This window comes from Rhinoraja longicauda, chromosome 42 (genome assembly GCF_053455715.1).
Source record: "Rhinoraja longicauda isolate Sanriku21f chromosome 42, sRhiLon1.1, whole genome shotgun sequence".
Taxonomy (NCBI): Eukaryota; Metazoa; Chordata; class Chondrichthyes; order Rajiformes; family Arhynchobatidae; genus Rhinoraja; species Rhinoraja longicauda.
This window is the reverse complement of record NC_135994.1, coordinates 2,879,397-2,903,817: the sequence shown is the minus strand read 5'-3', so window position 1 is coordinate 2,903,817 and position 24,421 is coordinate 2,879,397. Positions and strand designations below refer to the sequence as shown.

Sequence of the window (24,421 nt, the reverse complement as noted above, 5' to 3'; positions counted from 1 at the left end):
CTCGTGCTCTCCGTGTGGCCACCTCTACATCGGTGAGTACTATCGCTTGTCAGTTCTTGCCCCACCTTTCCTCTCACCTCTTTGTACTGACTAAATCCCCTCGACTCTTTCAAGCCGACTCAAAATATTTCCTCACAGATGTTACCTAACCCACAGATTTCCTCCAGTTCATTTTTTGCTGCTGGATTGGACTGTCCAGATAGATTATATGTTCAGATTGAATTTAGACATGAGAATGTACAAATTATACCAAATTTAATTGGGCAATTTAGTTACATCTTTTAGAAGTTTCATATTTTCAAAATTCTTTATCCCACTCTACAGCCAATGTAAAGCATTTCATTTTTACTTTTGTAATCAAACTCCAAGCAGAAGGGTGAATAGGTTTCAAAGGGTGAATAGGTTTCTTACCAGCGGTAGTGTTTTTTTGTTCTGGCATCACATATCCATTAACGTCCACCTCTGCTTCATCAGATGGGGAAATCATCATGTTTGTGCCATTGGAGAAACGTGCACTGCTGTCTCGCGATCGGTGGCCACGGAGCTGGAGTGTTCCATTCAAAGATATCTCTTCATACAGATCAAGTGAGGATGCTGTACCTCGACCCTCCGAAGACTCCGAGATAGTCCGCGTCGTAGATTCATTCCGTGTCCTCAGTGAGCGCTTTGATCCCAGGTCTCCATTCTTCATCCCAGTCTAATAGATGAAATGGGCACTTTGTTATAAGTCACTGTGGCTGGTAATGCATACATTCCTCTTATGTGGTATGGTTAAAGGACTTTTTGTAAGAGGTAAACAATGAGCACGTGGTCAATTTTTCATGTTTATTGGGTTTTTCATGATCTCCTCCAGACCCTCAATGCTGGAGAAGGACCCTGACTGAGGAGATCAGTTTAGACCTTACTTTGAAAAAAAATCTAGCATATGTCACTGGATTTTTTTTCTCACCAAAGTAATTAATATTCCACCATGCTCTTATTTTCTCTCTTTTCTATCTTACCTACAGTTCTCCCTAAACTGTAATACAGCCTGCTTGCACATTTCCATAATTACAGTTATTACCGGCACTAAAGTTCCACTTTATGCGTATTAAGATCTCTTTCTGTATCCCTATTGCAGAAGTGAATGTATAAGGAAAAGTGTTTGAAGTATCTGGGTGGAGGCCCCAATTCTGGCTCAATTATTTCTCTGACTGAACCAAAAGAAGAATTGGATAAGTGACAGAACAGGAAGTCTGCCTGCGATGAACAAATTCCTGATGCACAGTTTTAAGAAACACTGCAACAAAACTCGAATGCTGCCTTTTTTTTCATTGCTGTTGAGACACTTCAGAAGAGCATGTTGGTATAGGGTGCAGTGTATCAAAGCTGCATAGATGCCAATATGTGCTCCAGCAAATGCCACAGTCCCTTCTGGTGTTCCATATTTGAGGTACAGAAAAAAAGAATTCAGTCCAAAAAGTTAGAATTTTACATGGTGTGTGCTGCTTACGATATATATTTTTTAATATTGGTGAACAAATAAAATAGCTGCACTAAACATTCAAAGAATTGGGGCAAAGATCATCCAAACTTGCCTTTTAGAATATTCTAATTAATTTTAAGAGACTATCTTTAATTGTTTCTATGTCCAATCCAAATAAAAAATGATACTTTGGCTGCTGTTATCAGTGTCTCCAAATAGACTTCATCTTGTACCCACCTGCCGAGAGCCATCTGGACCAATCCCATTCATTGGCATATACCCAGCTGGTAAACTGTTGCTCTGCAAAAGAGACACAAGCACCACATTTGGAAGGACACTTAACAAGAATTGTCCAGTCGATCAGGAGACCATTTGAGATATTAGCAAACAAATGGTTTGAAATTGATCAGTTGATTAGTGCAGGAGAAATTGTGAAGTAAATTCTGTCGGTTTAAAATAGGTCAGGCAGCAACTCTGAAGAACATGGATAGGTGAAATTTCAAATTGGGACTTCTTCAGACTGATTGAAAGGGGGGGGGAAGAAAGCTGGGCAGGAGGGGGTGTTAGGGGGCTGTACATAACTAATCCAAGGTGTAGTTTAAGGGACAAGGTGTAGTTTAAGGGACCAGGTTCACGGCCAATTGAGTTTTGGAATAAGCAACAAAACAATTTGCAAGTAGTCTTTTCCCTTATCTCTCCATTATTCTTGTGATGCTATAGCTGAGGTCCAGGAGAAATTTGCTTACAACCCTCACTCTCTCAGCTAGCTGGTTGATTCAAAGGATATTGAGCATGGGCAATAAAAGTCCCCCCAAAAAATCTGCTCTTGCCACAAAACCCTTGATTAATATTCGCCCATTTCATACCCTGGTTGATTCAATCCTCAGTCGTACTCCACCCGATGGCGGGTTATCCATTGTGGTCTCCAACAAATCTTCATCCAGATCATCACAAACCTCAAATTCATGCAGGGTCCTTTGGTCACTAACGTATGTATTGTTTGCCCTGTCATCACCCTAAGGAAAGATCCAGAATGGTTAGCGATACTGCTGGCAGGCTATCAATAAAACAGGGACATCCTCAAGTAGGCAATGATACTGTTAAATCATCAGAATATAGGCAAACCTGATAAAAATGTTCCATCTTAATTGCGGTATAATGCAAAGGAAGTCCGTGGCAAATCCACCCAAATCACTACTGTAATTCGGAGCAGGATATCCAATAGAGAATGGTGAGATTGTGGCACTTGCCTTCATTGAGTGGTTGTGGTAAATGGCATTGACAGATTAGCAGAGAAATGAGATGAACAAAACAGAGATGAGAAGACAATGCTCACAGGAATTACAGGAGGAAAGTGTCCAGTGGTGTATAAATACACGGGTTGGGTCAAATGGTGTCGTCGTCGTGTGTCGTCGTCCCCCCCCGTCCCCCGTTTGTTTGTTTAATGTAACTCTCTGGACTAATTTTATTTTTGGAGCTCCTCAATTTTAATATTCATGTCAACTGACAGACTGTTCTCAAACTTATTTCCACATATTCAAGAGACATCACAGGAACAAACCTCAATAACCAAATATCGAGCTGGATCCCGGGCCATTCGAGAAAATTCTGCACCAAGTTCTTTGAATGTTGGGCGACTGTCTTCATCGATCATCCAACCTGTTTTAGAAAAATGAAGAGAATTACGTTTTGTTGCAGCCCAATTGTACATGTAGGGAAGAGGACAGACGGGAAGCAGATCATGGAACCCAGATTCTCGCATGTAACTAATTTCAGAAAGTCAGTCATCTTTATCAATCTTTAGCTAAAAGCCTCAAGATCTGAAACACAAGGTTTCCAAGGGGAGGGGGAAAATAGAAAGCGCATGGAATTTTACATAAGGCCTTTTAAAATCCATGTCGTTTTTCTATTAAGGACATTCACGTGGGGATAGATGACCCGTGATATATCCATACCATGCAATCCTGCTAACACCCATTATCTTTGACAATATATTGAAGGCTTTCATAATTATACACATATGCAAAATACATGTTACCACAGTAAATCTTTTTGACCTCCATTACTACAGCTCGCATAAACTACTACATATGTTACTGAATCACCTGATAATCTGATCAACATGCTTCCATGTTTGGATCTTGTTGCTGCTATTTGAATGTGAATAACAATGTTGACGAGCAAAATAATTATTTATTTAATGTTCAGCGATAATAACTCAAGCATTTCAATCACTCCATCATTAGGACTAAATTCTGGAAGTCCTTCTTCAAACCCCTGTTTCTCTTTCTTCTTCAAAGATACTCTTTTAAATTCGCTTGTTTCACCATGCTTTTTATCGCGTGTTATTTTCTTGTGGTTTGATGCAAGATTCTTTTTGATAAAGCTTCTGTGAAGTTCTTCGGGATGTTTTACTCTAATTACAGACTGCATAGAAGCCAAGTTGATGCTGTTTCCTAAGTTGTCATATATTCTATGCAGCTTCAAGTGGCATGACACAATCTATGATACAAGACGTTATTATTCTATACTCCGATATTTAGTAACCGTCCACTCCTACTTGACATAGAAAATCCTAGAATCTGTGCTTTCAAAGTTAGGGATAGAGAAACAAGAGGAGTCAATTCGCCCCCTTGGCGTTGTTTCACTAATCAATGAGATCAAAACTGCCCTGTAATCTAGCTGTAATACCTTTGGTTAACAAAAAAAAAAATTCAGTCTTAGATTTATGAGTGACAATTGACCTAATATCAATTGTTATTTATGGAAGAGAGGTCCAAATCTCAACTGTCTATTGCCTGCAGAAATGTTTCCTGGTTATCCTCGGAAGGCCAAGCTGTAACTATTAGTCTGTTGCCCACTTATTTCTAGTGCCAGTCTCGCAAACAAATGGAAGTGGTCACTCTACCCAGACAGTTCTCTTTAACTCTTTAATATCTTGGAATCTTCAATCAAACTGTCCCTTAATCCACCTAAAATTCTGCAGGTGAAACCCTTGTCTTTAGTCACATACTTACATTTCACCATCACCATGTAGACATCAATGGTACAGATCTGAGGCTGTGGCAAACGTTCACCTTTCTCCAAGAGACCGGGGACCTCACGAACAGCAATGCCCTCATACGGCTTACTGCCAAATGTCATCAGCTCCCATATGGTGACACCTGCAAAGAGCACACAGTATTTCAAAACTCGAAATCCGTTACCTCCTATGGCCACAGACAAAGGAGTTTAAGTTCACTTCAATGGCAATGCGTGCAACGCTGAACATACAAGCTGAAAATTGCCGTTGGTACAATTGAAGTTTATTTGAGAATTACTTGGGTTTCTGAGGACTCCTAATTCAACAGACTCCTCATTTTAGTGGAGTATGAAAAGATCTTCTTAGAAGCCAGCCAGTGAGTTATGCAGAAGATGCAGTAAAGTTCATAACTGGATGTGAGCCTCAATTTAGAAGCCAATCGGTTGTGCTGGAGAGGCCAAAGTGGCTGTAAATGATAAGCAATTGAGGGCCATATAGGAAGAATAACCAGTTTTAATGATTGGATGCCAAGAAGCCCAGTTAGTAAGGTTCAAGGCGTGAAACACTACGTGGGACTCATGACCATTCCTCTCCACCTTCTCCCTTCCCTCTCACCTCTTCTCCCTTCCCTTCTGGCACCACAGACATAGGAGATACTGTCAGCGCAACCCACCATCCTGAGCCCACAAGAGGTGGGGAAAGACCGACAAGATGGCAGAGTTCCAGGAATGTGCATCAATAAGGCACCGATACTCCACACAATGAGTGCTATCTCATGAGCACAAGTACATGAGAACACACCTGCAAACAACATTCTTCATTAACTGCTGGAAGGTGCTAAACAGCTGGATACGATTCGTTGGAATAATGTCCAGCCATAATAAAACCAGGACAAAATATTTTTTATCTTAAATGGGAACACTTAGGAGATATACGGCATTTTATAGTTGGAGGTATTTATTCACAAAATGCTGGAGTAACTCAGCAGGTCAGGCAGCATCTCGGGAGAGAAGGAATGGGTGATGTTTTGGGTCGAGACCCTTCTTCAGACTCCCACTTCGGGTCTCGACCCGAAACGTCACCCATTCCTTCTCTCCCGAGATGCTGCCTGACCTGCTGAGTTACTCCAGCATTTTGTGAATAAATACCTTCGATTTGTACCAGCATCTGCAGTTATCTTCTTATACATTTTATAGTTGGAGTTGTTCAAGGAACATACACAGGATAAACTTTTAATGACTTTTCACATATCCTTGATGGTCATATGTAGATGTTCCTACATCACTGTGCTGTGAATTCTCGACACTCATGAACCACCAAGAGGAGAGAAAGCACCCAATCAAGAGGCGGTCTCCAGCAGCTTAAGTCATCGCCAAGGATGGGGATCTTGGTGGGAGCAGTGGTCAACAAACAAAGGTTTATGTCTTCCATTCTAGTGTCCATGTCCTGCAATATTCCATTAAGTGATAGTCACGGAGATACCACACTGTAGCAATATCCTAAGAGTGTATTGCATGGAAAGTCATGCTTGAAGGTGATGATTGCAGGTCAAGGGAAGGGCTGACAGCCACAGCTGGAATACCTGACCAAGCCAACCCTCATTATACCCTACATTCTTATCACCATCTTCAGAAAACACAGCTGCACAGACCCCGGAAGAGGTAACAGGCAAGGTCTCAATCTGGTGCCACATCCAGTCCATCAAATATCTCCCCACATGGGACAGTAAGCAAGCTGGACTAATCAGCCACAACAACAGTGACCCCACCCCAACAGAAGCAGGCATAGGGCCTTCACGGTGTACAACACAAGATCTCTGGCCTCCCAACAGATTGTTCATGCAATCATACAATTCAACAAGAGAATCGATTTGATGAACTCGTGGTTTCAGGTACGTCAGAAGCACGTGCGGAGTTAAATTACTTTAACAATGACCAGAAGAGGCTTGCATTTCTGTAGCGCTTATTATCACCTCAGATTATCCCAAAGTGTTTAGCAGACAAAAAAGTCCATTTGTATTGTTGGTACTATAATGTTGCTTAATGCAGCAGACAATTTGCGCACAGCAAAGTCCCACAAATTGCAAATTGATAATGATAAGTAAACTGCTGGAGTTTTTTCAGATGTTAAGGACCAATGCTGGCCTGGAACTCCCTCGGCCTTCAAAATAGAGGCATTGGATTATTTGCGTCCACTTGCGAAGGAGATAACATCTTGGTTTAACAGATCGTCTGAAAGACAGCACAAGTGTGAGTGCAGCACTCCCACAGTACTGCACTTCAGTGCTGAACTAGGTGTCTGTAAATGCAAATGTTTGAAAGAAATGAACAACACTGGTTTTGTGCTAAAATTTATTTAGAATTCTTTAGCATATTGACAAAAGCCAGTCAAGATTGGGAATAGGTTTCCAAATGAGGAAATTGCAGGACAGTTTTGAATGTGATGTTTTTTCTTCTTCTTACTCATCAGTACAGATTACAGCTTTAAGAAATGGCACACATTGGAATTTACCTTAAATCTGCATCTGAAGTACTAGTTCTTGCTGCATTATGGGTTAGCAACAGGTAGTGTAAGAAAATAACTGCAGATGCTGGTACAAATCGAAGGTATTTATTTCACAAAATGCTGGATTAACTCAGCAGGTCAGGCAGCATCTCGGGAGAGAAGGAATGGGTGACGTTTCGGGTCGAGACCCTTCTTCAAACTGAAGAAGGGTCTCGACCCGAAACGTCACCCATTCTTCTCTCCTGAGATGCTGCCTGACCTGCTGAGTTACTCCAGCATTTTGTGAAATAAACGGGTTAGCAACAAATTCATAACGAGCTTAACACCTTCTTTGCCCGCTTCGAAACTGGCAACACCACCATGAGTGGAAGAACCCCAGCCAAGGCGGAGGGACAGGTCTTAACATTGAGCACACAGGATGTACAACGCGCTCTGCGATGGGTCAACCCACGCAAGGCTGCAGGCCCGGATGGAGTTCAAGGAAGGGTACCTAGGGACTGTGCTGAAAAGTTGGCTGAGGTATTCACCAGGATCTTTAACCTGTCGTTATCTCTGGCTACGGTCCCCAAGTGCCTGAAGCCGGCTACCATAGTGTCGGTGCCGAAAAAAGCAAAGGTCACCAACCTGAACGACTACCGTCCGGTTGCCCTAACTCCTATAGTCATGAAGTGCTTTGAAAGGTTGGTCCTCTCACACATCAAATCCAGCATCCCTGACTCACTGGACTCTCATCAATTTGCATACAAGGCAAACAGATCCAGAGGATGCCATCTCTCTGGCTCTTCACACTGTCCTGGCTCACCAGGAGAGACAAAGCACGTACGTGAGGATGCTATACATTGACTATAGCTCTGCCTTCAACACGGTCATCCCACCAAGTTCATCACCAAACTCCACCAGCTAGGCCTCAGCTCGTTGTTATGCGACTTCTTGATGGAGCGACCGCAGGCAGTGAGAATGGGCCCGCACCTGTCCTCCACTATCACCCTGAGTACCGGCACACCACAGGGCTGTGTTTTGAGCCCCATGCTCTACTCCCTATTCACACACGACTGTGTTCCTGCATTCGACACCAACACCATTGTCAAGTTTGCAGACGACACAAACTTGACAATGGCTGATCACCAACAGTGATGAAACAAAATACAGAGCGGAGGTGCAGAACCTGGCGGATTGGTGCTCTGATAACAACCTGTCCCTAAATACCACCAAGGCCAAGGAGCTGATCATCAACTTCCGTAGATCACACAACGGGGAATACGCTCCGATCTTCATCAACGGGGACAGTGTGGAGAGAGTGTCCAGCTTCAGGTTTCTGGGCACTCACATTTCGGAGGACCTCACATGGTCCACTAACACTGCTGCGCTGGTCAAGAAGGCGCAGCAACGACTGTTCTACCTGAGAACACTGAAGAAGTTTGGTCTACCCCAACAGCTGCTGACGACCTTCTACTGCTGCACCATAGAGAGCATCCTAACACATGGCATCCCTGTGTGGTATCTCAGCTGCACGGAGGCAGAGAGGAAAGCTCTTCAGTGGGTAGTCCATAGAGCTCAGAAGACCATCGGAACACAGCTACCAGCCTTGGAGGGCATCTACAACACACGATGCCTCAGAAACGCCAGCAGCATCCACAAAGACTCTTCACACCCCTGCAACAGTCTGTTCGAACTTCTACCATCGGGCAGATGCTACAAGGCCTTCTACGCCCGCACCTCCAGACTCAGGAACAGCTTCATCCCCAGTACCATAGCTGCTATGAACTGGTCCTGCTGAGCCGGATGGTCACATCGCAGTGATCCGGCACAGATCTACTTGAACTTTACACTGTTTTAAACTGTTTCTAATTTGTTTCACTGGGTTGTATAAATTTATACTGACTAGCTAATTAATTTATTGCATCGTATGGGAGGCGCATTCCCAATCTCGTTGTACCCCTGTACAATGACAATAAAGATATATTGTATTGTATTGTCCCTTACACTTCCTGGTCCACTATGGCTTTTCCAGACATTATCTGGTCGACATGTTTTCTTTAGAGTGCGAAGCAAACAAATGTGTTGCAGTTGACACTTGTCCCGGGAGGTGTAGGGAGGGATTGTACTAAACAATTAAAGCCTCGTTTTAAGATCCCAATGATTTTCTTGATAATGATTCTAATTGTAACACAAGAATATTTGTGTCTATATACAAAGAGCACAACATTTTGCACAGGAATCCGAATAACAATACATGTTCTGCTGAATAACGTCCAATCACAGTTTTCGAGAAGCAGACTCCTTTGCTCCAAGTTGCCTCCATCCATCTTGAGTGAGATTCCACGGTATACAAGGTGCAGCTTAACCACTGTATACAATGACAGGATAATCTTATGATCTACACTCTATTCTTTGTCAGGAATCAGGCACTATCTTCATATGATGAGGATTTTTTCATAACGAATTCCCAGATCCCTCTCCCGATTCATCTGTGTCAACATTTTCCCATTAGTCTTGTAATGCATTTAATTATGTTGTATCAATAAGTGGAGGAGTTTATACTAAATTACATAATATAGCATCAGCCAAATGTTGCCTTCCCAAACAATGTTCCCTAGTTGTGCCCATTTCTTCCACCTTCTTAACCACCCTGTTGTTTCGCAGTCATCTCCTAACTGAACTAAAATGATCAACATGTTAGTTTAGATCACATTTAAAAATGGCAAAACAGTCCTAACACTGATCCCTCCCGCCCATTCGAAGGTATTTATTCACAAAATGCTGGAGTAACTCAGTTACTCCAGCATTTTGTGAATAAATACATTCGATTTGTACCAGCATCTGCAGTTATTTTCTTATACCTCTCGTCCATTCATCCCTTCCACACTCTGCACAGATCCTTTGGCTCCAATCGGTCTACAACAGTTTGATAGCAAGTCCTTTTTCTGAGGCCAATTTAACAAAGTTGAAGCAAGCCACATTTCTGTCATATTCTCTCTGCTCCCTCAGAAAACAAATAAATTATTCGGGACTTTATTAAAGTCTATACTGCCTCTTCAACATCTCCATCACAAAGACCCCCTATCCCAGCAGAAATTTTGCTTAACTGCAGAAATGAAGTATTTTAGCATCAATTTTGTTTAAATATGAAAGAATGCAGTATTGCACTTTTAAGAATAAAAAAAATGCCTCCATGGGTATGTAACTCACCATAACTCCACACATCACTTTGGTGGGTGTATCTTCTAAAGTGGATGCTCTCTAGTGCCATCCATTTAATGGGCATCTACAGCAGGCAACAGACAGACAGACTCAACAACAAATCAACAAAAGGGAGGGGCAATTTTTTTTTACAACAATGAAGACAAATGTTTGCCTTTATGGCTCGAGGCACCTGGTGCAGACATCGCTTTAGTTATTGCCTAATTCACAGCCCACGGTGATTTTGTGCCCAATAAAATGAATGGGCAGAAAATCAAGGGAGCCTTGAATGAGAAGCAACTTCAAATTTCTGCCAATATGCTTTCAGCATGTAAAGCTATGCTGAATGGGAACTTTTAATAAATATTACATCTAAGACCAATTTACAAGTCCAAATTTACAGGGCATGTTGCCTTGTCTTATTTATGTAATATGGTGATTTGCGCGCAAATACATTTCCTTAAAATAAAATTAAGATCTAAAGCATATGTACCAAACCCGATCATTGCAAGCAATGAATCCCTCAATAACATTGAAACATTTCAGATTTTGGATTCAGTTTGACAGAGGCTGTTGCTTCTGTTTTCAATGGTTATTACATGATCCAGCTTGCTCAACCAATTCAACTCTGACTTCATTCACTGGCACGAAAGCAAGGAGTGACACAAAGTTGATGATTTAGAAATAGCTGCAGATTTGGGTCAGCGATGCGCTGATCTGGTAGTTTGCGCCTCTGAGATTCAGTTCAAATGCATGCAACTGCATTTCCATTCCTGTCCCTTTAACGTGACGGCAGAATCCGTGGCTCTATTTATGCCTGCTCGAGTAACGTGCCAGTTTCAGCAACATACAATGTGTTTTTGTGCAAGCCAGTTTTCCCCGCTGTCTAACTTCACTGCTTTTAACTGGAGTGAAAATTTAACATTAGCGGCGTTCATTTTGCGCAGAACTGTTGACAACCTTAGATTGTGTAAAATATTCCTTCCCAATTTACAATTTGAGATTCCCTAGACTACTGAATGTGGCTCATATCGCAATGCCTTTGCCTTCAAGTAGCTGCTAAATATGTAACGGAGGAAAGCTGATGAAAACCACAGAATCTCAGAAATGGGCAAAAGAAAAATAAGACAGTTCCAGATAAATGTTAATGTGCAGTAGTGAATATTGCTCTGTAGGTAATGGTAGCTGCCTATTTGCGCACGGCAGGATGCTGCAATTGCCGATGAGATGAATGGCCTATTGATTGGTTTGTTGAACTTTGGGGAGATACCCCACCCTGTCTTTATTTAATAAATGAGATATTTAACACCCAATTGAATAAATTGACAGGACATTGGTTTAATAGCAGAGATGAAGGGCAATGGTCGAGCTACTCTTCACTCATGACTATTTGCGCAAAACCAGTTGTACAAGATGACTGACAAACTTGTGGACAGGTGTTGTATGTCTTGCAGTTTGTAAAAATAAAACAAAATGATCTTTTCAGGGCTTTTCTGACAAAACAACGAGAGTGCAGTTGAGATGGAGGATCAGCCGCGATCTTATTGAATAACGGATCAGGATCAAGGAACTGACTCGCCTCCACCTGCTCCCTTTCCTTTGCAGACACAGAGTGCTGGAGTAACTCAACGGGTCAGGCAGCATCTCTGGAGAACATGGATAGGTGACGTTTCACAGAGTGCTGGAGTAACTCAGCGGGTCAGGCAGCATCTCTGGAGAACATGGATAGGTGACGTTTCACAGAGTGCTGGAGTAACTCAGCGGGTCAAGCAGCATCTGTGGAGAACATGGATAGGTGACGTTTCACAGAGTGCTGGAGTAACTCAGCGGGTCAGGCAGCATCTCTGGAGAACATGGATAGGTGACGTTTCACAGAGTGCTGGCGTAACTCAGCGGGTCAGGCAGCATCTCTGGAGAACATGGATATGTGACATTTTGGGTCGGGACCTTTCTTTTGATTGAGATTGGGGGGGGGGGGGGTGGGGAGAAACAATCTTTTTCTTTCGTACTTTTGAAACGTCATCAGAAAAGAGATTCGCATTTTGTGAATATATTCATTGTTCTTTTCCAATAACTTCCCTTCTTCTGAAACATTGCCTGCATTCGGAATGCATCTCTATCTTTGGCAGCAGAGACCTGAATGACTGAGACCATTTGTAAAGCCTCCGATATTACCGACCGAGCAGTTACTGGGGGAATCAAACCTGGGATTTTCTTGGTGTGCGTGGGGGTAGGAATGAAAATAAGTTTCCCTTCAAATATTATAAATTCATTAAGGCACGCTTCCCTGACAAATCAAAACCAACATTTGTGGAATTAGTAAGTTAATATTTCTGCTTAGTAGAAAACTTAACCAAGAAAAATGACAAACCTTAACTTCATCAAAGAAATATTTTTTCTCATCTAATGCCAAGAGGTTGGTGATGCCAAAGTCCGTGATCTGAACATGACTAGGTGATTTCACAAGTACATTTCTGGCAGCCAGGTTCCGATGAATCATCTTCTTCTCCTCCAGGTATCTCATACCCTGTGGTAACAATGTCAATTTATTTAACTCAGATATAAGCAATGATAAGTATCATCCCAAGAGTCAATTTAGAGAAGTTCTCCCCATCAAGGGCTCATTAGCACTTGATCTTCAATAAAGCTATACAGAATGCTTGACTCATGCCAAGCAGAGGAGCATAGACACAAGGTCTCATTTACCTTGGCAATCTGAACACACCAGTTGAGAAGCTTTTGGGACTGGATGTTATCCTTGTTCTTGTGGAGGTACTCAAGGAGAGAGCCAAGTGGCAGGAGCTGTGTGACTATCTGGAGTGGGGTTCCGGGGCAGATTCCAAGAAGCCGCAGGACATGATGGTGATCCAGACTGCCCACCATCAACATCTCCTGTAAATACAAGGTAACATTAAATACAAAGTACAACATGTGCCAACAGTAAGCCTTTTTCCATGGTGAGTTACAGAGATAATTGGTGAGCTATTTTCTCCACTAGTTCTTCAACTCCACGGACCACCAATGGCAAGGCGAGGAATGAGGAACAAATTCAGCCATAACCATTACCATCAACACAAATCATCCTCAGTCCCAGAAACCTATCTGGTTCACCATATTCCACCGGGCAAAGAAATTCTTGCCTAGTCTGGGCCGATAGGTGACTCCAAATAAGAGCTAAACTTATCTAAGTTGCTTCATCTGCCATTTAGTGGATTAGAAAAGTCCCTCTTCAAAGAAGAGCAGGAGAATTTTCCCCTAATATCTTGGGCAAAGTGATTTACACTTTCCCTCTCAGTTCAGGGGCCATTTGAAATAGACAAGAAATAAAAGATTGACATCTATATCCTTTGAATGATTTTTAAAAAAAGGCAGGTTTACCTCATTCACAGTCCTTGAAGTCTCAGAGCAATGCTCCTCCTGTAAGACCTTGATGGCCACTGGAATCTTTACGGACTCACCCTCAGGGATCCAGAGACCCTAGGAGCAGAAATCTTATCAGGTCATCAGGAATAAAATAACTAAGGTGGACTCACATGAGCACTGGATCAGCTCAGCACAAAGTAGTCTCTCAGTCTTCATCTCACTGATCTTTTCCTCACTTCCCATCACCAAAGCTTTCTCTAGTGCATCACAATTTCTTCCCGATAAGTAAATTGATAATTGAGTACCTGGTTTTATTCTCCCATCATTTATGTGCTGACACTACTTTGCCCCACTGCGCTTTATTTAAAGTTATTCATAATAGAACCCCTTTTTGTGCAAGAGGTCACATTGCACTATTGTGCACTAGCTGGGGTTTAATGGGCAGTACTCAGTCCTCGGAGTCTGTCAGTGGTGGGTTTAAGACCCACTCCAGACTCTTGAGCACAATAAGCCAGGCTGTCACAACAGCTCAACGTCTCAACTCGGGGAGTGTTGCAACCTCTTCCAGATAAGGCATTAAATTGGGGATCTCCCAAGTGGATGCAAAAAAATATTGAGCAAGAAAATTCATTGCCTTATTTCTTGCATCACAATAGTGCCTGCACTCTAAAAATGCTCATATACTTCAGGACATCCTGAGAGGTGCCACTAGTCTTTCTATTTACAAATTCCAATTGACTGCAACAGCACACCATAATCAATCCCAATAACAAGGTCAGTTTGAAAGAGATTGATCATTTGTTTGGGTCTGTTTAGCATAAGATAACCTTAGACCTCAACCATAGTAATGGTTAGAATCCAGCAGTCTTAATTAAACACTGGACTAACTTAGCAGTATGCAAGAATTGTAACATTAAAAGACTCAAAAAAGGCAGATTGTAGAAACAAGAAACTGCAGATGCTGGTTTACAAAAAGGCAGAGTTGAAGGTCGACATTATCCTGCAGTGACTTATGCCCACTAACCTTGTACACTGTTCCGAATACTCCAGACCCCAGCACCTTAACTTTCCGCAGTTCCGTCTCCTTCAGAATCCGCGTGTTCACCTGATTGGGTGAGTCGGCACTGGGATCAAGGGGATCAAGCATCTAATGAAAGGAAACAAAATCACAAATGCAATGTGTTATCCTAATGGTAATGGTGTTTGGTGTTATTGATAGGATTTTGTGGCATTTCGAAAAATCAAAGCTGCAGAGACCCAAAATTGGTGAACACTCTTTTGAGAGTTTCTTCCTCACAGCAGATTCAGTGGAGCTCACACTGATGTCACTCTAAAAGCAACCTCACGCTCTTGACACTGTCCATCTAGGACGACCTCTCACCTCTGTCTCCAGATATCGCCGCATTGCCCTCTTTTTCCGAATGATCTGCCTTCTCCAGTAAACGACAGCCAGCAGCACCACAAGCATCACAGCCATCAGCCCTCCAACAACTGCTGCTACAATCTGAGGGATTTGTCTAGATTCAAAATAATACAAGTCAAGGCAGGCTTTGCCTCACGCAATATGGCAAGAAGGTCATTCCGTTCCTTCTCAAAATAATAAAATCCACACAGTGGGTCGAACAAGGTTAGCTACATCAGAGCTTTAAAGGTCACACCAATTATACTGCCAAACAAATGTGCAGATTAGAATTCGCAAAATGGATCTGTGCAGCACAGTTCAATGCTGTGTCTATGGCACTCCAATGCACAAAGGGAGCAATTTACTTTGACTGTCAGCTGGCTATTGGTCATTGAAGAGGAGCGATCGTGAAAGAAAGCGTGCTTGCACGTGTGAACAAGAGGGAGGGCATGCGGGAGGGAGAAGGGGGGAAGGGGGGCGGGGGAAGGGGGAAAGGGGAAGGGGAAGGAAGGGGAAGGAAGGGGAAGGGGGGGAGGGCAAGTGCATGCACAGGAAAGAGAGTGTGCATAGGATGAGTGCGCGCATGGGAGAGAGAGCAAATATAAATGCTCTGAAATGTTATTCCTACATCACTGCAATCCCTGCCACAGGCAGGAAACGTGTGAAGAGAAAGACTTTAATTAAGTTGATTAAATGTGTCTTTTAAAGCTCTGGGGGGAAAATGAAGCACGAAGAAAAACCCATCGGGATTCAGACACACAACAAACAGTACACAGAGAATCCAACAAGTTGGAATCCCCCAACTGAAGGGAACAGAAAACTTTGCTGAAGAAATTGAGTTTGATCTGGACCGGTCAGTTTCTTCTTCCTTGTCGGGTGGGAATATTTGAATTGTCAGTGAGGGAGATTGGAGCTGTTGAAGCATCAACCATTATCAGGTCTGGCACATCTGCCTGAACAACACTTAGACCAGTGTGCTATCAGCCAAAATCAAAATTCTACCCCATAAATTCTTCTGGCAATGAAGGGGGACACAGTGCCTGTGCCACCCAGCTTTCTGCAAGAGCTACCAAGTAATCCCTGCTATATCCCCCATTGCTTTACAACCCTCAAGCATGTACCCAATACCATTACAAAAATCAGTATTATCCCTATAATCTGACTTTATTTGTACATTCATCCATTTAATTTCTGGGTCTCTCTTCAGATTGCATTTATCATCATAGTTTATACTTTTGTTTTGGATCCTGGTTATGAAAAAACATGGTAATTCTGCTGCTTGTTTCTCTCTTTAACATTTAAAATACTGTACTATTTATGACACAACTATAACCTGCATTTATGCAGTTCCTTTAATACAGTAAAACCAAGGTGCTGCATAGGAGTGTAATTTAGGTCTTGAATTTTCAAAATTAGGTTAATTCAAAATTAGGGCAGCCTGATTTGTATATATTGCTGGGTATTTGAATTCCTATTTCGCAGAAAACAGGCTGCAGAATTTTAACAAAATGATAAATGATCATTTCTTGGCAGACTCCATCTTTTCTAAAAAAATAACAACAGTAACAATTTGCACTTATACAGTTCCTTAAAGAGAGCAAAATGTTCTGAGGGAGTTGCCAAAGCAATTATCGAAACTAACATCGACCCTCAGAAGGAGATTATTGGGGCAGTTGTCTGAGAGATTACGCAAAGCTTGGCTTTAAAAGCAGTTTATGGGAGGAAAGAGAGGTGGAAGTTTCAGGAAGGAATTCCAGATCTTAGGGCCCAGGCAGCTGAGGCATGGCTGCCAATGATGGAGCAATTACATCTGGCATTGACCTAAATTGATGTGATGCAGAGACCCCTGAAGGTTAAAGGGCTGAATTGAAGAATTAAAATACTGCCCATCTTTATATAAAGATTTGTGGTCAGCCTTTCCCATAACCCAGCCAGTTTTCCACAAATGCGCTTTAACAATAATATGAGCAATATTGTGCAATCCATTCTAAAACGTATCTGCAAAAATGTGAGTGGTGGTGATTTTTCCACTGGCAATGAAATGATTTGAACCAGGAATCATGTCTTCAGCAAAGCCATCAGTTTCATTCAACATGCAAAACACTCAAGATTTCATAGGCATGGTTAAGGGTGGACGAACTGCAGATTGCAACATGGTTGCTGGGCTGGGCCTTGGTCAATGCTGCACTGCAAAGGCAATGTGACAGAAGAGGATGGGTCGATTGGCCTCCTTTGTGCCTTCCTCTGGGAAAATGACGCATTGCTTATTTAACAAAATGGCACCTTTGGTGCAAGGGGAATCGTGTGCACACATCGACATCCTGTGACAAGACCAGTAGCATTTTGCTGCATTCTGCCTTTGAAAGACTTACACCTGGTGCAATACAGCAACGTTGCCACCCTTAATCATGAATTCATTATCCAACAGTACTCTTTGAAAGGTATGATTCACAGTACGTGAAGTCAGAAATACCTCATCTGTAAAGAACTCTGGTCCCAAATGAAATCATGGTCAGTGCGAGTTTAAAATTGACAAAAATGCTTTAGAATTACATTTTTCCTTCCAATTTCTCTCATCTGGGTGGAGATCATCCAGGATCAAATCGTGAGGTGGGGAGGGATGCCATGTTGCTCAGTAACAGCTGTGGCAGTGCATTCTGTAACTGAGCATCGGAGCATCCCCCACTGCAGCCAATTCTGACCAAAATACGTTCTACAAAATCAGTGGTTGAAGACTTCTTACAGGTGAGGTCTTTCAGGAGGTGCAAACAACAGCAGTCAAAGCAGGATCAAGGTGCTGATGGGAATGGATGTTAATGTGCGGTGATCAAAACAGTGGCCAATGAAAGCATTGATAAAAACACACAAGGGGCATCACAACTCTGGGACATAGGGCTGGTGGAAGCAGATGATGTAATTGAGTGCCTGTTAATTTCAATACAGAGTATTAAAAATAAATAGATATTTCCGTGGTACCCTGATCAACAGGGATGATACATAACAAGTGCCATGACATGGAATACAACATAAAGATCATACTGGGACCTAGTTCAGTGTCTCACATCCTGCAGTCTACCAGAACTGCAGGTTGTGTCCTGCACGGTATCAGAGTGTGGAGAGGAGTATTTTCCTTTTGCACCTCGGGGCAGCTAACCTGTAATTCTGGACCCTGACTGTACTCAATAACCTTCCCAGGAGCCAGGAGCCTGTATTTTCTGCACAAACGCAGAACAGCTTTTCTTACTGTACTAAAATGTCACACCCACAGCTGTCAATTTAGAGCACACTCACACTGTGGATCCAGTATCACTGCAATGTGCCACACAAGTTCTCTCGGTCTGTCCATTTCACATTGTTTTTCTCCAAATGTTTCCCAGACAATTTGACCCATTTCTCGTCACCAGCAAGATGCATTCTGTCTTTCTTTTCTGTTCTGTCCCTTCTTCTCCTGGGGTCATTGTTGGGTTCAATCTGATGAGTGCAAGCCATGCATTTGTAACGAGCCAGCTGAGACCAAGAGTGTCACTGGATTGGATGGCCAGAGAGAGTATCCTGTGCAGTTACGACAACACTTGCATAGTGGGAACACCAGTCGATTCCCAGCAATCCACTCCTAACCCTCCCAACAGCTCAATTCCACATACCAAAGGTAGGAGCCTATTTAATGAGAGCACAATCAGGGATTAAAAGCCAGTCGGGATTCAATTCAGGCAACGTAGCAAATCAGACTATTTGTTATCGCACCTTCTAATTTAATTCTGTTCTGATGGATGGAATTAAGTACCAGATGCTGATGAAGGCGTCATTGACTTGAAAGGCTAACTCGGTTTCTCTTCCCACATATTCTGCCCGATGTCCTGAGTATTTCCAGCATTTAGTTTTTATTTAGTTCCACTAATTGCAGATGAGCTGAATAATGCCTGGCACCCATAACAGGAGACCAAGACCATCAATCCTGCATTGCAGTACCGTCCACGACAAATTACCTGTAACTCTGCTATTGGATGCACAGAGTCTTTTCAACAACACAGACCACAATTGCTCACAATTACTGTTCAAAACAAAAGGTGGAGCTCCCTGATTGATTCTGCCCCCTTCCCCACATCGATCTCATGTTGTACTTGCATGTCACAGCTCTAATTTGAAGGGGTGGTGGGGAGAGGATGTTACCTATTGTGTAATGCTTTGATGGGTGCCATCCAAGGATAGCGAGAGCAATCCAGCCCAGTGGGACCCTTACACCTGTATTATAATCAGAACAAGAGAAAGGTCATAAGGAGGCATGCACACACGCAGACCGTCAATGGTACCTATGGACAACTTCACCACAATCCGCAGCATCAGAACCTCGGCACCTGGTGTCATGGCAACACAAATGAAAACAAGTTAAAAACCACAAAGCAGTTCTTGGCAAGGAAGTGACAACCTGGTTAGCAACACCAATTCAGATCCTGGACAGACACACACAGTGCATCGTGTCTGCATCAACAGATCGCACTCGAGCGTTAACTTTGTTGCTCACTGGATAAAAAACTCAAACTTGACAATCTTCATCTGGCTGTACGGGGATCAAGGCTGTCATTGTCTGCCCAGGAGAGATGTGCCAGAGTAATAATAATAATAATGCATTTTATTTATATAGCGCTTTTCATATACTCAAAGACGCTTTACAGAGATTTTGAGAACATAGGGAAATGAATAAATAGATAAATAAGTAAATAAATAAATGAACAGAGAAAGGAGACAGAAGGTGAGGTGACCTTCAGTGGTTGAAGGCAGTACTGAACAGGTGAGACTTCAGCGATGTTTTGAATGTGGTGAGTGTGGAGGAGTCTCTAACGGTTTGGGGTAGTGAGTTCCATAGGGTGGGAGCAGCGATGGAGAAAGCCCTGTCCCCCCAGGATCTGAGTTTGGTCCGGATGTGGGGGGATAGGAGATTGGCAGCGGCAGAGCGGAGGGTGCAGGTGGGAGTGTGCCTGTGGAGGAGGTCGGTCAGGTAGGATGGGGCCAGGTTATGGAGGGCTTTGTAGGTTATGAGGAGGATTTTGTACTGGATTCTCTGGGGGATGGGGAGCCAGTGGAGTTTATAAAGGACGGGGGTGATATGGTCACGGATCGAGGTGTGTGTGAGTAGACGGGCAGCGGAGTTTTGAATGTATTGAAGTTTATTGATGATTTTTGAGGGTGCGCCATAGAGGAGGCTGTTGCAGTAGTCCAGACGGGAGGTGATGAAGGCGTGGATGAGGGTTTCTGCAGCTGTGGAGGAGAGGGATGGACGGAGACGGGCAATGTTTTTGAGGTGGAAGAAGGCTGTCTTTGTGATGTGTTTGATGTGTTTGTCGAAGGAGAGGGTTTGATCAAGGATGATTCCAAGATTCCGGATGTGAGGTGAGGTGAGAGTATAGAACCATATAGCAGAGAAACTGACCCTTCATCCCACCTCGCCTCTGCAGACAATGATGTGTAGTGTGATGAACAGAACTGTACGAAATACTCCAAGTGGGGTCTAATCAATATAGTTTTGCTCCCGACCCAGAACCCTTGTCCTCACCATACTGGGGCACAAAGGCAAGGCAGCATTACCAAATGCAAACTTTCTGTCTGTTCTATCATTAACTTCAGGGGTTTGGTTCTCCCCAGCATTGGAACTTCGTAGGACCACCATTCAATGAGTCCGGGTGCCCATTACTTATGCAGGAGTTCCAACACTTGAGTTCTGCCCAGTTCTTTGGCTTCATGAGGCAATGGAGTTACATCTGATTCAGTTGGCTCAATGTCCAAGGTAGATACTTCCAACAGGGGTCGTTGTATAATAACTAGACTTGAGCACATTCACCGACCGATTTCTGACCTTCGGGTGGAGAGTGGGAGGAGGTGGGTCAGCTTATTCAACAAGGAGGTTGTGCTTCCCCTTCTACCCCATTGTATGGGTTGAGAGTCCAGAAAAAAATGTCCCCATAAACACCCTATACCACTGCCTCACAACACTGACTGGTTAAAAAAAAAAATCACACCCATGGGATTACAACCTGTCAGATTGTTACTCACCCCACAGAACCTTCCTGGACTGGAGCGGCTAGGCTTGTATACACTGGAATTTAGAAGGATGAGAGGGGATCTTATCGAAACGTATAAGATTATTAAGGGGTTGGACACGTTAGAGGCAGGAAACATGTTCCTAATGTTGGGGGAGTCCAGAACAAGGGGCCACAGTTTAAGAATAAGGGGTAGGCCATTTAGAACGGAGATGAGGAAAAACTTTTTCAGTCAGAGAGTTGTAAATCTGTGGAATTCTCTGCCTCAGAAGGCAGTGGAGGCCAATTCTCTGAATGCTTTCAAGAGAGAGCTAGATAGAGCTCTTAAGGATAGCGGAGTCAGGGGGTATGGGGAGAGGGCAGGAACGAGGTACTGATTGAGAATGATCAGCCATGATCACATTGAATGGCGGTGCTGGCTCGAAGGGCCGAATGGCCTCCTCCTGCACCTATTGTCTATTGTCCTCTATTGGGCAGCACAATGATGCAGCTGGTCGAGCTGTTGTCTCACAGCACCAGACATCTGGGTTCCATCCTGACCTCGGGTGCTGTCTGCATGGAGCTTGCACATTCTCCCTGTGACCACGTGGGTTTTCTCCGGCTGCTCCGGTTTCCTCCCACATCCCAATGACGTGCTGCTTTGTGGGTTAATTGGCCCTCTGTAAATTGCCCCAGGTGTGTGGGGAATGGTTGAGAAAGTGGGATAACATAGAACTAGCGTGGACTAGATGGTCAGTGTGGACTCTACAAGCCAAAGGGCCAGTTTCCATGCTGTATCTCTAAACTAAAACTAAACTGTTCTCATCTGAAGAGTCCAATGACACAAAAATAATACGCACACCATCGCAGAAGACTGTTAATCAGCTTGTGAATCCTTCCAGTACTTCACTTCACTGCTAGGCAAAAGTGCAAAGAAAGAAAGACAATAGGGGTATTTGACAAATTTCAACGGTTAGCGTTCTTTGCACCTACCCCTGCGTGCAGTTCTCATGGCAGGGCTTGCATTCTTTGTTCTTGTCTGGATATTTGAAGATGAGGCCCCTCTCTCCCTGGATTCCTTCTGGACATTTCTGCACACAGTTGGGTCCATCTTTGTAATGAGCACATCGAATGCAGTGAGCAGGTCCCTGAGAGTATGGAGAAACGGACGAGGATGGATTAGGCAAAACAGCAATTTTGTTCAACAATTGACTCTTTTCCACTCCTCCACCCTCACTATTCTGCAATCAAGGCTCAGTGCTTTATTTTTCCAAATAACAAGTCTGAAGAAGGGTCTCGACCCGAAACGTCACCCATTCCTTCTCTCCTGAGATGCTGCCTGACCTGCTGAGTTACTCCAGCATTTTGTGAATAAATACCTTCGATTTGTACCAGCATCTGCAGTAATGTTCTTACAAATCCTTCATTTCCTCAGTCTCCCTTTCTACTACAATTTACAATCAAGGTTTCATGTTAATTAACATAGAAAATAGGTGCAGGAGGAGGCCATTCGACCCTTCGAGCCAGCACCGCCATTCATTGTGATCATGGCTGATCATCCACAATCAATAACCTGTGCCTGCCTTCTCCCCATATCCCCTGATTCCACTTGCCCCTGGAGCTCTATCTAACTCTCTCTTAAATCCGTCCAGTGATTTGGTCTGCACTGCCCTCTGTGGCAGAGAATTCGATATATTCACAATTCTCTGGGTGAAAAAGTTCCTTCTCACCTCAGTTTTAAATGGCCTCCCCTTTATTCTAAGACTGTGGCCCCTGGTTCTGGACTCCCCCAACATTGGGAACATTTTTCCTGCATCTAGCTTGTCCAGTCCTTTTAAAATGTTATATGTCGCTATAAGATCCCCTCTCACCCTTCTAAACTCCAGTGAATACAAGCCTAGTCTTTTCAATCTTTCCTCATATGACAGTCCCGCCATCCCAGGGATCAATCTCGTGAACCTACGCTGCACTGCCTCAATTACAAGGATGTCCTTCCTCAAATTAGGGGACCAAAACTGTACACAATACTCCAATTAATTGCAACTTCCTGATTTAATGGTTATTCTTCCAAATCTTTTCCCTTCAGGTAGCAGAATAGATAGCAATTTATTTTTGTGATTACATTGAAAAGCAGGGACACTTCTTCGTTGTTTAATATCAAGCACTTGGTGCAGCCTTGTGGTTCATCTGCCCACAGCAGTCATGGCTGTTTATTGAAGTGTGCCAGAGGCTGACAGGTACAATAGTATCCCTGCCCTTATCCACTCCTGTCACTCTGGGTGGGTGCCAAACTAAAGCCACATTCTGTCAGTAAAGTGTCGTTATTTATGTCCTACCTGGTAATAGACAATAGGTACAGGAGGAGGCCATTCGGCCCTTCGAGCCAGCACCGCCATTCAATGTGATCATGGCTGATCATTCTCAATCAGTACCCCGTTCCTGCCTTCTCCCCATACCCCCTGACTCCGCTATCCTTAAGAGCTCTATCTAGCTCTCTCTTGAATACATTCAGAGAATTGGCCTCCACTGCCTTCTGAGGCAGAGAATTCCACAAATTCACAACTCTCTGACTGAAAAAGTTTTTCCTCATCTCAGTTCTAAATGGTCTACCCCTTATTCTGGGGGTATAAACTGTGGCCCTGGTTCTGGACTCCCCCAACATTGGGAACATTTTTCCTGCCTCTAACGTGTCCAACCCCTTAATAATCTTATACGTTTGATAAGATCCCCTCTCATCCTTCTAAATTCCAGTGTATACAAGCCTAGTCGCTCCAGTCTTTCAACATACGACAGTCCCGCCATTTCGGGAATTAACCTAGTAAACCTACGCTGCACGCCCTCAATAGCATAGTAAGGAGCAATAAAAGAATAAAGGCCACGGTCTTGGAGCAAGCCAATAATTAATTACCATGAAGACAACAATTTGCAGTTCTACATTTTCTTTATAACATGGTAAAAATACCCCAGGGGCTTCACAAGACCATTATCAAGGGATTTATTCACAAAATGCTGGAGTAACTCAGCAGGTCAGGCAGCATCTTGGGAGAGAAGGAATGGGTGACGTTTCGGGTCGAGACCCTTCTTCAAAATCCCATCAAGGGATTTTGGCTTTGTGCAGGAATGTAGTATTGAGATCAAAGATCAGCCAGAATCTTATTGAATGGGAGTGCACACACAGGGGGCCAAATTGCCTACTCCTGTTTCTGTTTCCATAGATAACCAAAAGCTTGACCAAAGAGATGAGTTTTAAGGAAGTGGAGCAACATTCCATGGTAAAGATGAGGGAGTGGGGGCCTGGGAACCGGAAGTTATCGAGGAGATGGAGAGCGTGTGAGGTGTCTTGGACGTAAGTGGGGAGGGATTTAACCAGGGGGGATAGGATGGAGTCGAGGTATGTGGAAATAAGTTCGGTGGGACATGAGCAGGCAGAGACAATGGGTCTGCCTGGACAGTTCCATGGTAAAAAGAGT

At 43.4% G+C, this 24,421-nt stretch overlaps 1 protein-coding gene across 1 annotated transcript in view; it reads right to left on the bottom strand.

Annotated features, from left to right (window-relative positions):
- Window positions 1-24,421, bottom strand: part of LOC144611959 (receptor tyrosine-protein kinase erbB-4-like) — a gene marked incomplete at its 5' end in the record, with an annotated part of 68,388 nt that overhangs the window by 1,589 nt on the left and 42,378 nt on the right. Inside the window, 13 exons of the mRNA XM_078431315.1 lie at window positions 412-697; window positions 1,703-1,765; window positions 2,332-2,481; window positions 3,027-3,124; window positions 4,483-4,629; window positions 10,182-10,257; window positions 12,544-12,699; window positions 12,879-13,064; window positions 13,551-13,649; window positions 14,560-14,682; window positions 14,917-15,052; window positions 19,108-19,179; window positions 21,945-22,099. Coding sequence (XP_078287441.1) covers window positions 412-697; window positions 1,703-1,765; window positions 2,332-2,481; window positions 3,027-3,124; window positions 4,483-4,629; window positions 10,182-10,257; window positions 12,544-12,699; window positions 12,879-13,064; window positions 13,551-13,649; window positions 14,560-14,682; window positions 14,917-15,052; window positions 19,108-19,179; window positions 21,945-22,099 — 1,747 coding nt within the window. The remainder of the gene's footprint in view (window positions 1-411; window positions 698-1,702; window positions 1,766-2,331; window positions 2,482-3,026; window positions 3,125-4,482; window positions 4,630-10,181; window positions 10,258-12,543; window positions 12,700-12,878; window positions 13,065-13,550; window positions 13,650-14,559; window positions 14,683-14,916; window positions 15,053-19,107; window positions 19,180-21,944; window positions 22,100-24,421) is intronic.